We start from the raw sequence: 16,591 nt of genomic DNA on the forward strand, positions 1-16,591 counted from the left end.
TCTATCCCTTTCTTTCTCACACTCATACACAATGACCTGCCTGCAGGCCACGTTTACGTGACACCAGGTTGTTCAAGATCAACACTTCATCTGCAAGATCTAACTGGGCCAGTATACCAAATGGTCATTAAAAGAAAAGGTAAGAAACACAAACACAAACACACACGCGCGCGCGCGCGCACACACACACACACACACACACACACACACACACACAGAGAGAGAGAGAGAGAGAGAGAGAGAGAGCCCTCCAAAATAAATATTGTAAAGTATTGCAATTTGTTAGGAAGGTGTGACGGCAAGAGGAGAAGGGGACGACTGAGGATGAGATGGCTGGACAGTGTCTGCGAAGCAACCAGCATGAATTTGACACAACTCCGGGAGGCAGTGGAAGATAGGAGGGCCTGGCGTGCTCTGGTCCATGGGGTCACGAAGAGTCGGACACGACTAAACGACTAAACACACATTGCAATTTTAAAAAGAGATAATTATGCATTAATAAAGAGTAACCTACATGAGCTGATGCATTTCTTTTTGTTTCCACTGTGTAATGTTGCTAATAATTGTATTATTGAGATATGCGAATAAGATCTAGACAAACTACACATACTGCTAATGACTGAACATAATAGCACCATATGATACCTGGCCTAAGGTTCAGAATCTCAAGTGTATCTTTCCCCTTAGCCTTGTGGACTTTTATATAATTCAAACAACAGCTCCTAATGCTGACAGATGCTGTTGCCTCCATCCAGTGCGTTCCCCGGAAGCACAGAAACACTTCTATGTCTGGCGTTTCCCATTCTCTTCTTTAGCTCTTTGTGCTCAGCCCAGGACTGTGGGTGTCGCTTGCTAGGCTATGCGAAGGTATGAAGGTTCTAAAAAGTGCTTTGGACTTAAGATCTCCCTCCCCTCAACATTTTAAAACATCTCTTGACACATTTACTTGGGGCAATACATCTAACTGCAGTTCAAAGAGCTGATCCACAATCTCCAAATAGACACAGCTGAGGTTGGAGCCTGCTATTGAACTACGGTTTGCAAATGGTTCTCAAGGCTAGAGCTTTTATTATACACTATCTGCATTTACAAGCCCTAATCATTGTAAGGAACACAGGTAACTTTCTAATCTAGAGTTATACCACTGGTGCTCTCAGTTCAGCATATCTGAAATGACTATCAATGACCCTCCTAAGGTTTTAGAGAGCGGTCCTTCTCAGTCCTACACTGAAATGTCAGGCAATGGACCCTGGACGCTCCGTGCAAAGCAGAATATGTCCCACACTGAGAGTTATCTCTTTCCCCTATTTCCCATTTTTGGAGCAGGCGTGGGGATTTATTTCTTTATTTATTAGATACCCATCTTTAAAGCTCATCTTTACATAATTTAATATATGATTTAAAATGAACTCTCTTCCGGGGGGGGGGGGGGGAGAGAGAACAATAACAGAAAAGGCAATTTTAATAGATTTTGAGTCACTCTGGACTAGTCTAATTCAGACTGAATTTAGACTAATTTGAATTGGCCTAATTCAGTCTGAGATTCAGCTGAAGCTATATCAGAGTCCTAATATTTGTTCCAAAGTAATGGCATTGGGTTATTATTTATATATATATTTGATATGTAACAGTTTCTGAAGTAAAATCATTTTTTTAAATTTATAATTGTTGAGTCTACCTACAATCCAAAAGGGTTTAGGGCAGACAGAGATATTCAGCTTATCTTGACTTATCTGCATTGCTCACTTACATTTACACAGATGCTTCCATTAAATTTCCTATTGGTTTTGCAAGAAAAACAGAATGTGATTCACATTTTTATTGTTTTTGTAAAGTTTGGTGTCATCATTTTCACAGACCCATGATCATCATAACACAAAGCAGAGCTGGTATCAGAGGACAGCATGCTCACAGTCCTGGCGCTAACACCAGACACAGGGACTCCTGCCAGCGTTATCATCCAGACATGCCAGAGGACTCGGGTCAGTGTAACAGCAGCAGCATTTAGGAGACTCAGCTGGGTGCAGCATCAGCTGGAACCATCAGTGGCATCATGTTGAGGGACCACTGAAGTTTGGTGCTAGACCCAGCAGCAAGTTTAGGAACAAGTCTGACAACGTGGTTCAGCGCTACTTCTCCATATCAGAAAAGATAAAAAATGGTGATATATATTGAAGAATAATTCCAAATCTTCTAGCAATTCCTTGTAAATATGGATTCTTTCGTCACCTCAATGCAGAATTCTAATAAATGAGTTGAGTCAATCCATTTGGCCCTCTCACTGCATCCTTGGAAGACATTGCACAAGTCTTTGTGAGATTGTCTCTAGCTCATGAGCAGCAGTTTTTAAAAGAAGCAACATTGTTCTGTACTTTTTCCTCATACAACGTATACCTGAGGACTTTCCTTTCTTCATCACCACCTTCATAGAGCTCCAGTTGCCCAATTACTTCCAGTAGACAAGAAGAGGCATGTCATAAAATGAGCACCGCTGTGATGGAGACCACCAACAAGACACTAACAGCCCGCCTGCTGCTGCCTGATGTCCTCCGAGCATTCACGACTGCAAATACAGCATTGGTATGATTTGTTGGTATGTCAACATTGCAGATCATCCCTTCACAACAAGATATGCATTCCTGTCAGTTAAAAAAAACCCAAATTATTACTGGGAAAGAAGGCTGATATACAATTCAAAAAACAAAACAAAAACATGTTGTTCAGAAGATGGCGGCTTGCCTTCACTGGAGGCTTTTAAACAGACCTTGGGTGGCCATCTGTCCGGGATGACAGATAGCTGTGGGTTTCCTGAACTGACTGACGGCTGGACTGGATGACCTCTGGGACACTTCCAGCTTTGTACTTCAGTTGTTCCATGATTAAACAAATCCCTGCCCTCTACTCTTGCAAGGAACTAATTAAGCCTCTATTCATAACTATCCCTCAATCACACTGAATGGAAAGAAACAAAAGAGGCAGAAGCTACAGAGTGGAAAATTCACAGCAAGCTTGAAAATCCTCAACCATGTGTCGCCTTGTCCACTCAGCAGACATTCACACCGCAACAGTTTGTTTTCCTGGGGGGTAGTTGGAGAATTGATGCAAATAAGTTCTGGAAAGGACAAAAAACCCGCGAGAAGTTATCACACAAAGTACAGCAGACTGTAACAAAAGCTAATCTGAATTCTCTTTACTGGCTGCTCCCTGCATCACAGCCTTTACTCAAGGTTGTGAAGGAAATTCCTATTCTTTCTTTGTTACTGTCAAGGCAAAATATGGATCCAGGTTGTGAGAGCAACAGCAAAGCAAGCCTGCCATAATGCAACTGCAGTAATGAGGCAGAGGTTAGATCTGTACACAGACACAGTATTGAACACTACACAGTATTGTGTATGGTATTGAACACACAATAATGATCTCCTATGCAGGTAGCTGAAAATTACTGGTGAACTCTTCCAAATGGCTCAGCTGCACAGAAAGACACAATGTCTTGATGACAACACGCTTGCACTATCTAGGTCAAAAGAGCTTGAAAATAATTGGTTTTTAAATTGCTACCTATAATAACTTTTTAAAGAACTATTTTAAAAGGTGCTATAATGTTGTTATAATAACAACATTAATAGCTTGAATCATAAATCACATTTCATGTTTCTTCAGTTCAATGCTTAGAGAGCCAATTTGGGTGGGTTAATCATTCTAATTGTGTTCATTTTAGTCTTGAAATAAAGTATCAGAAGTAGACTTCTAACAATTAACACAAGAAATTGATTTTACCATATTCATTAAAATGATTAAAGTTAACAAATTAATTTCTAGATTAACATCAGTGCAACGCTGTTAGCTTTGACACAAATATTTCCAAGTTCTGGTTAATCCACATACAGGTAAGTATTCTCTTAGCAGCTGTATTGCAGATAGTAAATCTGGACTTCAGCAGTCAGAAAAAAGAGCACTGTGAAAACTTTGTCATTAAAAAAAAATCAAAATTCTTCAAGCTATGATTGTGTAAATCAGGGAAATGTTTATTCACTTGTTCTTCATCATGTGATTGTGAGGAGGGTATGACCACTACCTTGGATGCTGAACTTTCACTAACCTTTACAAATTGCAGTAACTGCCCTCTGTTGTAGTTTGGGATTTATCAGATAATACCAACATACCTTCAACGCTATCTTTAAAAGCCTAAGAAGCTTTCAAGAAAGAAAAGAAAGAAGGAAGGAAAGAAGGAAATAAGTCTCAGGATACTAAACCATACACCCAGATTTTACTTCAGCATCACATATGCATGGAACTGCAATTAATACATAGTTCTGCTCGTTGCGCAAGACATGCTAAAGCTGCAGGAAATCCACATCTCTGTCCCTGAACCACACTGTCACTTTACAAACTTATTTCAGTGACTGGATCATTTTCAGCTAAAACAGGGCAGCCTTGCAAAATGCTGTACCTCATTACTCTACACAGATGTATAAAGGAATTCCAAGTGCAAGGCAGTGCTAATATAGGTTCTGTTTGGAGAGTTCAAAGCTGAGATAAACCTTATAATTAAGAGCTGTTCTTTGGTCTATAGAAAACTGTGCGACTGGTAAGATAGTAAAAGATACAGTAAGTACAGAGGAGGAGGAGGACGACAACCACCTTATCCAAGGCTGATTTTTGGCATTACCTTCAGGTTTGTGTAAACATTACCAGTGTTACTTTTAAGAGGTTTGGTGCCATGGAACAGAAAAAAAATGCCCCCCCCCATTTAACAGCTCTTTGTTTCACACACAAAAGTAATGCTTACTGTACGGCTAGTTTCCCTGAGGTGACGACAGCCAACAAAATGGCATTCTTCTCTGGTGGCACATTTTTTGGTGACAGAAGTGCTCCTTCCATGGCTGGTGAAGTGATGGACTGTCAAACAGTATTGTGTGTCTAAGCAGCAGCAACAATGACAAAATCAAGGTCAGGATGGCTTCAGTGAGTGATTCATGCTTGCACTTCAAAAGCATGTACTACATTTCTTAATCAGAAATCAAGCTTTCAAGTATGAGCTAGAACTGTTGGCAAACAACACATTACTTGTATGCCCCTTTTGCACATCCATCTCCCAGTCATAGAAAAATTCCCAATTTCTTGCTTGGGAATTTTTGGAACGTCTATTTATTATTTATTTATTTTAAAATACTTTCACCTCGCCTTTCTCCTTAAAAAGGACTGAAAGTGTCTTACATCATTAAAAGACAAGCTCCTTCCTTCCTATCTTCTTCCTAAAAAATAAGGCAGAGCATGGTCCTGTACTTCCTTACAGATGGATTATATGACAATTAACCTGTATTTTCCCAAAACAGTAGCAGAAGTACTGATTATATCCACACAACCCATTCTACCCACTGCTTGACTAGAATCTACACTGGAGGAGACCCACTGAATGGTGAGTCAAGAATTAGGCAAATTCCACGGATTCCGTGAGTCTACTCCTTTTGGGATTAATAATCTGATTCAGGCCCAGGATCTCTCCCACTTGATTACTGCCCTTCTTAATTTGTCAACAATTGCACAAAGAGGTCATGCAAGATGGTCACCAACCCATATGATACCATATCTTCTACTATCTTTTTCAAGATAATGGAGGAAATGTTCATTACATTTTCAGAGGCCACCAAACCCCTGCCTCCTTGGCCAGGATCTCTTCCTGCATTGAAGAGAAGGCAACTTTGCCTAGATCTTCTAAATGCAATTCGCAAATTACAGGAAATGGTGGGAAAGCGCCCCCTAAGGGGGGGATTAAAGTTAACAACAAACATGTTATCTCCCATTTGTAAAAAAAAAAAATGTGCCTTTCATACCTATAGCAGTGACAGAGGAACTGCTTGTCTATGGTTTGTTGTTGTTTCAATGTATATACTTCCCCACAGTGCTAGAGTACTCTCTCAGTGGTTTTACAACATAATTATAGAAGGAACAATTTGGTCCCCAGCAAGTTAGGTACTCATTTTACCAACCTTGGAAGGATGGAAGGCTGAGCCAACCTTGAGCTGGCTACATGAATCCATCAGGATCAAACTCAGATTGTGAGCAGAGGGTTGGCGGCAGTACTGCAGTACTTTAACCACTGCACCATGAGGCTTGATTTTTTTTCTTATTTTGCTGATTCTTGTTTAAATGTCTGGCCCTATACAATTGATGTCAGTGTTCTGGGTCTTTTTGTGCAACCAATGACATACTGAGAAGGACAATAATCAGGTGGGAGAGACCTTAGATCTGAATCTAACTGAACCTAGCAGTCGGATTCAGGCCCTAGCTGTTAAACTTTACAGATACAGTAGGGACCATCAGCATTATCCAGATGGGTTGGACTGCAACTTCCATACTGCCCTGCCATTGATCATACTGGCCGGGATTTCTGGGAGGAGAAGTCCAAGACACCTGGAGAATCTAAGGTTCTCCACCACGATTTTACAGCAATAGCATGAAAGGAAGCCACTGACTGGATTGGAAAAGGCATTGCCTATCACATAAGGGAGTCTCTGATTCAGCTGTAAATGTCATTTCTAATCAAGACTGTGACATGTCAAAGTAAAAGTCAGCTGCTACCTTTAAGGCCCACCTCGGACACAACCTAAAATGAATTCCTCAGAATGAATCCAGAAAACCAGCCATGCCTCCCCTCCCCAAAGTCATCAGTCTGAATGTTAAATCCTGCTTAACTACCCAATATTCTGTTTCTTACTGTTCTCCACACACTTACTCGGAGGACACCATTTATCTTCAGCCCATCTGTTACAGTTGTAATTGTCTACAACGTTATCGCAAGTAAAACACTTGAAGCTGCTTGGAAATGGAGTAGCTTTAAAATTTGAAAAAGAAGAAGAAGAAAAAAAGAAGAAGAGTTAAATATTTTACCATTTTGGTATTGAATTCCCCTTAATCCCTCCAGACAGGCCATAGAGAGAACAGAATAGCAAGCAATAAAGACTATTCAATGTTAAATTAATCTTTCAGCACCATCCTAAGAGCATGTGTTTTAAAAGAGTAAGCCCACACAGTTACTCCCAAGTGTGTTTATAACTGTTTCATATAATTTATTTATTATTAATAAGCCATGATCACTTCCATGATTTCTCTCGCATATGCACAAATATCCAACAGGATCTGGGCCACTGTATTTTTAGTGCCTGAGCTGGGGAGAGGTGCTTGTGATGGGTTTTACTAGGCCGCATGCCAGAATCCTGGGCTGGCTTTGGGTCCTTGGCACCTTCATGTGCTGGGATGGAATCATCTGGTGTTCCTGGGTGGGACCCAGTCGGAAACGTGCCTCTCTTCAACACAGAACAATTTTAAATATCATCAAAATGTTGCCATTGTGGACTAAAACAGAACAGTTGTTTGTTGAGAGTGCCTCAGAGCAGTGCCAACAGAAAGATAGCAGTTAGGCACGAACTGGGGTGCCAAATAGACCCAGTCTTCAGCTTCTTCTTGTTTTTGGTGCTGCGTCCAAACTGCAAGGCCACAAATTAAAAAGGGCAATCCTCAGTTAACGATACACAGAAGTTCTGCATGTGTACTGTGTACACAACAAAAGCAGGAGGGAGGCACAGGGAAGGCAATAAAAAAAGGTGTGACAGCTTAATCAGATGAACACGCAGGTGTTCATTTCAAGCCAGTAAGCAAGGGTTCCACCTAATAATTAACAACCACCAAAGACAGTCAAATTAATGTTTTGCTTTTTGGTATATACCTAAAACTGCACTATAAACGCCTTTAAAAATAATCGAACAAGGGCCTTAAAGCAGAAACAAAAATAAAAGTGCCGAACACCTATTCACTGGCATACCCAGCAGAACTTCAGTCGGTTACTTACGGTCTACTGGAAGTCTCACATTGTAGAAGTTGATGTTCTTGGCAAGACTCCAGTTGCCCAAGACTATCAAGACCTGAACAAAAGCTACAGCCAACATATGACAGATCAGTGTCATGCTGTTATTGCACTTGGAAGTTTACCATTTGCACCTGAAAAGAAAGAAAGAAAAGCACATTTAATGATTAAAAGGGACAATGGCAAAGATGGTTATATTTGACATTATCTCTACAATAGCTTCCACAAAATCACGGTTGCCAGCATTGTTGATAGAGTGATTAGTGTACAGAAAGATCACTTCAGCACTAACTACAAAGCTAAGCTGCTACTGCCTTCTACTGGCCCAGCTATGATACGTTTTATAGCAATGTTTTTCTATGAATTACAGCAAAGCCCTAAAGTGTGGAGGCTGCAGCCTGCAAGTAAAGGTTAAGAAACAACATTCAACCCAAGCATGAATAGAGGAGGTTAAACCATTAAGAAAGAAAGTAGTATATATCAGGAATAATTTCCAAGTGTAATCTCTAAGTAGCCATTTCTGTAGCACTCATAAACTAATATTGTCACACTGGATTCTAAAATGCACTGAGAAGATGCTCTCCCTTTACCCTGGATTTTAACTATTCTAAAGAAATCGCAACATTATGGTTTCTTGTCCTCAGTATAAGAGACTGAAGTAGCGACACACACATACATATAAACTGGGCAATGAAAGAGAAAAAATAAATAATATTTCTTATGCTAAAATATTTTATTTGCTTCAGGTAAATAATGACCTAATTTCAAAAGTTTAAGTATAATTGTTATTTTTTAAGGGAAACTATAGACTGCTCTAAGAATCCTGCAAGTTATAATTTCTTTTGCGTCTCCTGTCTTTCACATTGTGAAAGTATCTATATCTAGTGTGAAGATAGTAAGCTCCAGGTTTGGATGCTAGTGGAGAATGGAAAGGCGTTCAAAATGTAGCTTCTCCTCCTCCCCAGAGTTAACGCAAAACATCCCCCCTAAAAAAACATTAAAAAGCTTTCTCCCAGAATTACAAAGTCTTGCTCATAAAACAAAGAGTGGGATTTAACAGGAGTGACAAGGATTCAAAGTGAAATACCAGTAGAGATTTAGTAGAGTTGGTACACCTTCTAGAGATCATTATTGGGAACGTTAGCTGGCAGCAGCTTTTAAACTGGAATCATTCCAACCAAACCTGGAAATGTAGAGTGAACTTAGATCACTTTGAATGTGAAGCAGCTGCTTTAGCCCTGAATGGAGACCTTCTTCTGCAACCTAATATCAGTATCACAAAGGACATTGCCTAAGAATGACAATACTAAATGATGTGGTAAAGGTAAAGGTTCCCTTTGACAAATTGTCCAGTCATGTCCCACTCTAGGGGGCGGTGCTCATCTCCATTTCTAGGCCATGGAGCCAGCATTTGTCCGTAGATAGTTTCCATGGTCATATGGCCAGCGCGACTAGACAAGGAACGCTGTTACCTTCCCGAAGTGGTACCTATTTATCTGCTTGCATTTTACATGCTTTCGAACTGCTAGATTGGCAGGAGGAATGATGAGGTATGACAGTGTAAATGTTACCTTCTCCAGGAGTATCATTACTATAAATGGAGTTCAGAATAGATAACATAATGCATAGGTGTAAGGTAAAGATAAAGATTCCCTTGACATTTAGTCCAATTGTGTCCGACTCTAGGGGGCAGTGCTCATCCCCGTCTCCAAGCCATTGAGCCAGTATGTGTCCGAAGACAGTTTCCGTGGCCACGTGGCCAGCGCAACTAGACACAGAATGCTGTTACCTTCCCACCGAGGTGGTACTTATTTATCTACTTGCGTTTTTACATGCTTTCAAAATACTAGGTTGGCAGGAGCTGGGACAAGCGACGGGAGCTCACTCCGTCACTTAGATTCAAACTGATGATCTTTTGACCTTGCAGCCCAGAGGCTTTGTGGTTTAACCCACAGCGCCACCACGTCCCACCATGCATAGGTGTCGTTCGTTCGTTTAGTCGTGTCCGACTCTTCATGACCCCATGGACCAGAGCACGCCAGGCCCTCCTATCTTCCACTGCCTCCCGTAGTTGTGTCAAATTCATGTTGGTTGCTTCGCAGACACTGTCCAGCCATCTCATCCTCTGTCGTCCCCATCTCCTCTTGCCGTCACACTTTCCTAACATCAAGGTCTTTTCCAAGGAGTCTTCTCATGAGATGGCCAAAGTACTGGAGCCTCAGCTTCAGGATCTGTCCTTCCAGTGAGTACTCAGGGTTGATTTCCTTTAGAATTGATAGGTTTGTTCTCTTTGCAGTCCAGGGGACTCTCAAGAGCCTCCTCCAGCACCACAATTCAAAGGTATCAATTCTTCGGCGGTCAGCTTTCTTTATGGTCCAGCTCTCACTTCCATACATCACTACAGGAAAAACCATAGCTTTGACTATTCGGACTTTTGTTGGCAAGGTGATGTCCCTGCATAGGTGTACAAGCTGACAAATATATGTTGTTGTTAATCTGATGAGGTTATCCACAGAACAACACTGTTCCTGTGTTATCTTATCTAGGAACTTTATAGGCGCTGCTAAATATTTCATCCCAGTGATGAGTCAGATACTAAATGGTATGAGTTAAATATTCAGAATCTCCACTAGGTGGTGTGAGATAAAACTTGATTCTGAGTTCCCACACTATTTTTGTACTTGGCAATCTGAAATCCAGCCAGCTTTGTTGGTGGGAACTAGTCTGTGCACCTTCTCTCACTCCATATGCCCATAAAATAAGCACAAGTCAAGTCAAGTTTTATTGTAGTTAAGAATTGTTAGCCATCACAAATACATGAAAGTGACTGGATACAACATTAAATCTAGAATTAAGTGCCTTATGGATTAGCACAACATACCACAGTTAGTAATACAAATTTACTCCTAAATCTTTCAAGCGCATACATAGCAACTTTATGTATAAAATGTTTGTCTCTATACAGATCCCACAAATGGTAACTAGATCTAGAAATAGATGTGTTTACATTTGTAGATCTGGCCAGATAGAGCCCCTGGCTGTAGAGTGAGGAGTTTGATTCCCCACTGTGCTTCCAGGGAGAAGAGCCAGCCTGTACAGCCTTGGGCAAGCTGCACAGTCCCAGGGCACCTCCCAAAGGAAGGGAATGGTAAACTACTTCTGAGTTTTCTCTACCTGGAAAACCCTAAAAAGGGTTGCCATAAGTCAGAATTGACTTGCTGGCACATGATTATTATTATGACAGACTCTCCCTGAAGAATCACAGAATCGTCGTAGGGTTGGAAGGGACCTTGAGGGTCTTCTAGTCCACTTGGAGGTCTTCCCTTTTTGCCAAGTATTTAAAAGAAGTAAGGCAGGAAGAGAAACCTTAACTTGGAAATATTCTAAATCTTTTCACTGCTGTGGCTGTAGAATGCTGCAGCATAGAGAACTTCATTGTGCACAATTCCAACTCCTTCCCCCCCCCCTTTTCCCTCTCACAACAACATCTGAACACTTCAAGGTCCGTGCACACTAGACAATCATGGATCTTCATGTACATATGGATACTAGAGCAGCAACATACTGTGTTTGCTCTACAAGCACTGATAATTTTCAACACAGGCTTATCCGCCACAGGAAAACAAGTGCCTTTTATATAAATTCAGTGTGACGTTCTGTCTTGATCACCGAGATGCATCTTTAGAGCAAAACATAAAACTGCACCTGCACCATTCATCTGCTTTAGCATGAACTGCTTGAGGCAAAAGAAGTGGCATACAGGGTAGGGCTACCAAGCAGCATTCTAAGCTGGGGAATTCGTTGTTATGTAAGAGAGGTGTTCTACATTACCTTGATGTCATGGGAAATCTGCGCAATCACCACGTGATCCTATGTCGGCTGGGATCCCCTATAAAGAGTCCTGCAATTTTCCATACTGCCGCAATAAGACATGGTCCTCCAGGGCACATGGGAAGATCTGTAGCTGTTCTCTGTGGTTAGAGCTACGCCCATTTTTTAGAAGGTCAAGTAAAGGCTTGGAGACTTGTTTTGGCGTCAGGGGAAGGTATGGCACTGGTGTAGCTCCAGCAGCTACCATGACAACAGTCTAAAGAGACGCCTAGAAACACACTCTTCTGCTCTGAAATTCAGCTCTCCCACACACAGCTTCCTGCAGGAGACATCTATGATCTGTGGGCTGAACGCTGGTTGCCTCTCTCTCTCTTCCTATTTGTCCCCTTCCCTCATGCTTCCAGTATGCTAATCACAATCTTTTTCTTTGTTATTGGTAAAATCCATGAGACAATTTAAAAAAAAGCTTATAACACTTTCTTCTTTGTTGATGTGGGGGAGAAATACCCTGAAAGATGGCTTTGGAACCGTAACAGGAAATAGCTAAAATAGATTTATTTATTTTTTTCAGCACATGGATTTCCACAGCCTGGTCACTGCAACAGAAAAAAAAAGCTCCTTCTTATGTTCCAATCAACAATGTTTTTCAATCTGGGGAGCAGCATTACACATAGACGTCTTCAGATAGCGTACTAATTTTTCCCTGGATTATATATAGCTTTAAAAAAAACTACTTGACTGAAGTTTTCCTTGGTCCTTTGTATAGTCAGAGGCTCATGATCATTCTAAACTTTGAGGACATGGTATTAGCTTCTGTTTTCTTTAAAGCTGAAAATGGTGAGGCCTTCTAGGTAGGCATTTTAAAGAGGCAATATACAACATGCATGTCAGAGAGAGATGTGTAACTGCAGCCAGACTGACCATCTCCAGAAAGAAAAACACACAATTACTAAACTGGTCTAAGCTGTGCTTGAAGCATTCCCTGCCTAGAAATCAAGGCACAAGATGAGATCAAGAAATACTAAGGAACTGTGAATCTGTTTTTTCACAAGTCCACTGAGAACATCCCATTCACTTCTTACTGCACCAGTACTCTAATCAAACACACTGTGTTCTTAACTTCCAGCTGAGCGGTGCATTTATTCTTCGCTTCCTTTTAAGACCCACCACCAGGCTTGCCTTCTTTTTCACTCGTCCCTCTCTCAGTGGGATCTGTTTTAAAAAGAAAGAAAAACCTACACCCTGGCTCCCCCCCCCTTTTTTTTTTCTCAAGAAGCAGCCGGCTGCTGCCTCTCTGCATGCATTTACATCTCAGCCGATAGGCGGGCACATGGGCAGGGATGGCAGGCCAGGCTCCCAGTAGAGAAGCAGCCTGCTTTCTCCAAAGAGGGGGGTGGTGGCAGAAGGACTATATAAGGAGGCAACAGGGGCAATGGGAAGGGGAAGGGTGCAGGCGCTGGGGGGGGGGGAGGCAACAAATCAGGAAGTTCATTGCATCATCCCAAAATCCATTGCTTAGGAAAGTTTGCATGTTCTGGTTTGGATGAATCCAAACTGATCCAAATCAACTAATTGGATGTTTTAGATGAACTTCCTGATTCGTCCTCTAATAATGATCCATAGTTTCATGATCTATTAAGGCAAAGATTGTGTTGTGATTTACAGAGCTGTTGTAACACCTATTTATTTAGAAGGATCCGTAGTCTTTCAAAGTCTTTCTTTCACAAGCCTCCGATATGCTCAAGTAGCTAAGATACATTTGCAACACGATCTCTAGTGCCCTTTTTTTTCCTAAATCCTGTTTGAACATCTTTTATTTCTTGCTCCAAGTATGATAAAAGTCTTAATTGTATCATCTTAAGTATCACTTTGCTTCCATGGGAAATTAATTCAGTGATCCTATGGCCACTCTCCTCTTCAGTATCTTCCTTCCTTGGGACAGTAATATATACTGAACTTTTAAAATGTGGTCTATTGTTCTGCTTCCCATATTTGCTGGCAAGGATTTGTTAGCATTTTGACAGTCTTTGCAACTTAAAATACCTCCACTTGTATCTCATCTACTTCTAGTGACTTGTTTCTTCTTTCATAGATACATACCTTAACAACACACAAAGGTGACAGAAATGTTTCCATTAAAGGGTTATTCCCCTGCCCTGCAAAAAAAGAGACCAGAATCTGGACCACCACCAGCAATCTTGGGATATTAAATGCCTCCTCCCTCAATCTGAGACTTCCAAAGGCTTTCATGGGTCAAAAGGGATGCTTAATGAGCCTTGTAACCTAAGGGGGTGGGAGGGATAGGAAACTTTAAATTAAAGATTAATACCAATGACTGATGCTGATATCAGCCTTTACAACCATGCATCTCCACTAACAGGATTCCAGCCAAAATGTGTTTTTCACCTATACTTTATTAGAACAAAAACTGAGCTCAGAAATGTGCAATTTCAATGCCTTGTATTTCAGCTTTTAAAAGTGGCATATGCATGTGAAAGACAGACTGAGAAAGGAAGGTGGACTGATGTATGTGGGTGTGTACACACCCAGTTCTTGTGACTCTGTTGCAGAACTGTATCCTTTCAGCAATTAGAAACTGCATGCCTATTTATCTTGACGAAAAGAGCTCTTAATTTGAGTTCTTCTAACACTGGCTTACATATTAAAAGCCAGGTGAGTTAATAAATCATCCAGTCAAATAAAGTCTCTGCATCTCAAACATTTACTCTGCCAATACCCCCAAAGGGAACCAGTTTGAATATTTCTAGAGATTTTTGCCCACCATCCATGGCTTCATTAATCAAATTGCTTTTCCATGACAAATGGTGTGCAGCAGCCTATGAAAGTATCTGCTACTAAAATGCTAACTGAACAAACACACGGCTAAATTTTTACCAGTTATTCCTGGAATCGATCATTTCTTACACTCAAAAAAGTCACAGCAAATCAAGCAGCATCAGTTGCTACTTGTAATTAACAAACTAAATGGAATCATCACGTGTAAGAGGTGATACTTGTTTAACATTTATAAAAGTCTGGCTGTCCACTGCCACAGAAAGGACACGTTGCAGAAACAGCTAGAATGAATGGCCGAAATTGTGCTGCAGTTATGAAAAAGGCATAACTTTTAGTATCAAATTAAGAAATCTCTGCACATGTTTTTGTTGCCTACAGAGATGTCATTATACAAGACAGTTCTCCTCTAAAAGTTATGCCTTTTATGCCATCCCAAAAAGGTGGGATGAAATCCAATGAATAACAGGTTGTTATTCATTCATTCATTCATTCATTCATTCATTCATTCATTCATTCATTCATTCATTCATTCATTCTGGCATGGCATGAGCTCTAATAAATAAATTTCTAGTCTAATTTATAATACAATGATATGAAACTGAACCAGTATTCAAATGCACTGCAATTTCCTGGAGCCCCTGTTTTGTCTCTATGAACAAATTCAAGCACAGAAACCTTCAGGCCTCAATGCAAATGCTTGTTTCACCTAAACTAGACCCACTCAATCCACTACTGATGAGCAAGTCAATACTCACAGAAATCCCACTGATTCAACATGTCTATTCCAGTTAGGATTAGCAACTGGAGGCGAGCATCCCAGTTCACGTACTGCCCTGCTTACATTTCTTGATAGAAGAAGAGTAATTATTTATTATTTATTTTCCTGAGAATTTATTTAAATTCTCAGACAGCTAATGAGGCAGATTAACTACTACTTCGGCAGCGGTTTTTGGAGCTGATGCCTCACCCATTAGTAATGGAAAGGTAAGATAAAAGATGAGGAAAATGTCATGAAGACTCCTGGAAACAACACACATAGAAGACGTATGGCAAAGGAATAACAACAAGGCCACATTTTGCCAAACACTGGAGTAGTCTGAGTGTAACACTGTATTCTAATCTCATATTAGTTTGGGCAGAGTTTTTTTTTAAAGATGCTTCTAATCATCTGACTTTATAAGAGGTTGGCTGCAATTAAATATGGTGTGGCCCACGTACCTAGCAGAAAGAGGCATAATTGTCAGCAGATAGACTGTACTATTTCAGATTTCAGATGCGAATATCATTCCTGAATGTTCCCCTCCATTTAAAAAAATCACCCATTGATAAGAAAACTTGGACTACAGCATTATTTGGGGGCAATCAGGTGAGCATATAGCTCACTATTTGGTTTGCTTTTTCTGTGATTTGGTTCACCCTATTTTCTGGTGACTAGATGTGTTGTAAGTAAGAGCAATCCATCTTACCCCTTCTGCAAGATGTACCACTTCTTTCTGGCACAACACTAGGGCTGCTATTTATTTGGTGCCATAGGGAGCGCTCCAAATTATCCCATTCTGCAATCTGTGTGGTTGCTTAATTCATTCCCAAATAGAGCTCAGGGCAGAGTTCTCTTTGGTGACAACCTTGTGATGTATGCAGTAGGTTGTGACCATAGGAGGGATGGCAGAGAAACACTCTTCTCTATTTTCCCCTTCTCACAATTTTGAAAATACTCTCCTAAGTGGCACAGCGCTATGTCAAATATAACGGAGTATCTATTCAAGGTTGATGTATTGCTGTAGTGGCATGCCCCTTACTAGATTAAACAAAAAGGGAAGGCATTGCTACTCTCAGAATGACAGTCACAACAAAAGAAGGGAAGAGGGTAGGAGAAGGATGTCAATAATTAAAAGGGGGAGAAATTGAAGCAATCTGCAGTGCAGTCAGGATCTTTTTCATGGCAGAAGAAATGTGAATGAAAGGATCACTCAAGTATGAAATAAAAGGGATCACACCAAATATAAGAACCTTTTAAATGTGATCTGTATCAGTCTAAATTCCCGTCTAGTCACATCCTTTGTTTACTTCCATGGAACCTCCTTATCCAAAGCAATGAAG

At 40.7% G+C, this 16,591-nt stretch overlaps 1 protein-coding gene across 13 annotated transcripts in view; it reads right to left on the reverse strand.

Annotated features, from left to right (window-relative positions):
• Positions 1-1,804: 1,804 nt before the first annotated feature.
• The window catches only part of LYPD6B (LY6/PLAUR domain containing 6B), a 71,056-nt gene continuing 56,269 nt past the window's right edge, over positions 1,805-16,591 (reverse strand). For 8 of the 13 annotated variants that reach the window (XR_013536989.1, XR_013536980.1, XR_013536983.1 and 5 more), the window contains 6 exons: positions 7,850-7,998; positions 6,737-6,835; positions 4,790-4,920; positions 4,100-4,193; positions 2,765-3,112; positions 1,805-2,639 (listed from right to left, as the gene is read on the reverse strand). Coding sequence is in view for 3 of the 13 variants with exons in the window: in XM_072983507.2 (XP_072839608.2) it covers positions 2,475-2,639; positions 4,790-4,920; positions 6,737-6,835; positions 7,850-7,964 (510 nt within the window). In the remaining 10 variants the exon portion in view is untranslated. Of the gene's footprint in view, positions 2,640-2,764; positions 3,113-4,099; positions 4,194-4,789; positions 4,921-6,736; positions 6,836-7,849; positions 7,999-11,695; positions 11,920-16,591 lie in introns of those variants that run through there. The other 5 variants (XR_013536990.1, XM_078376778.1, XR_012081962.2 and 2 more) reach the window with 5 other exon arrangements.

This window comes from Pogona vitticeps, chromosome 1, assembly GCF_051106095.1.
Source record: "Pogona vitticeps strain Pit_001003342236 chromosome 1, PviZW2.1, whole genome shotgun sequence".
Taxonomy (NCBI): Eukaryota; Metazoa; Chordata; class Lepidosauria; order Squamata; family Agamidae; genus Pogona; species Pogona vitticeps.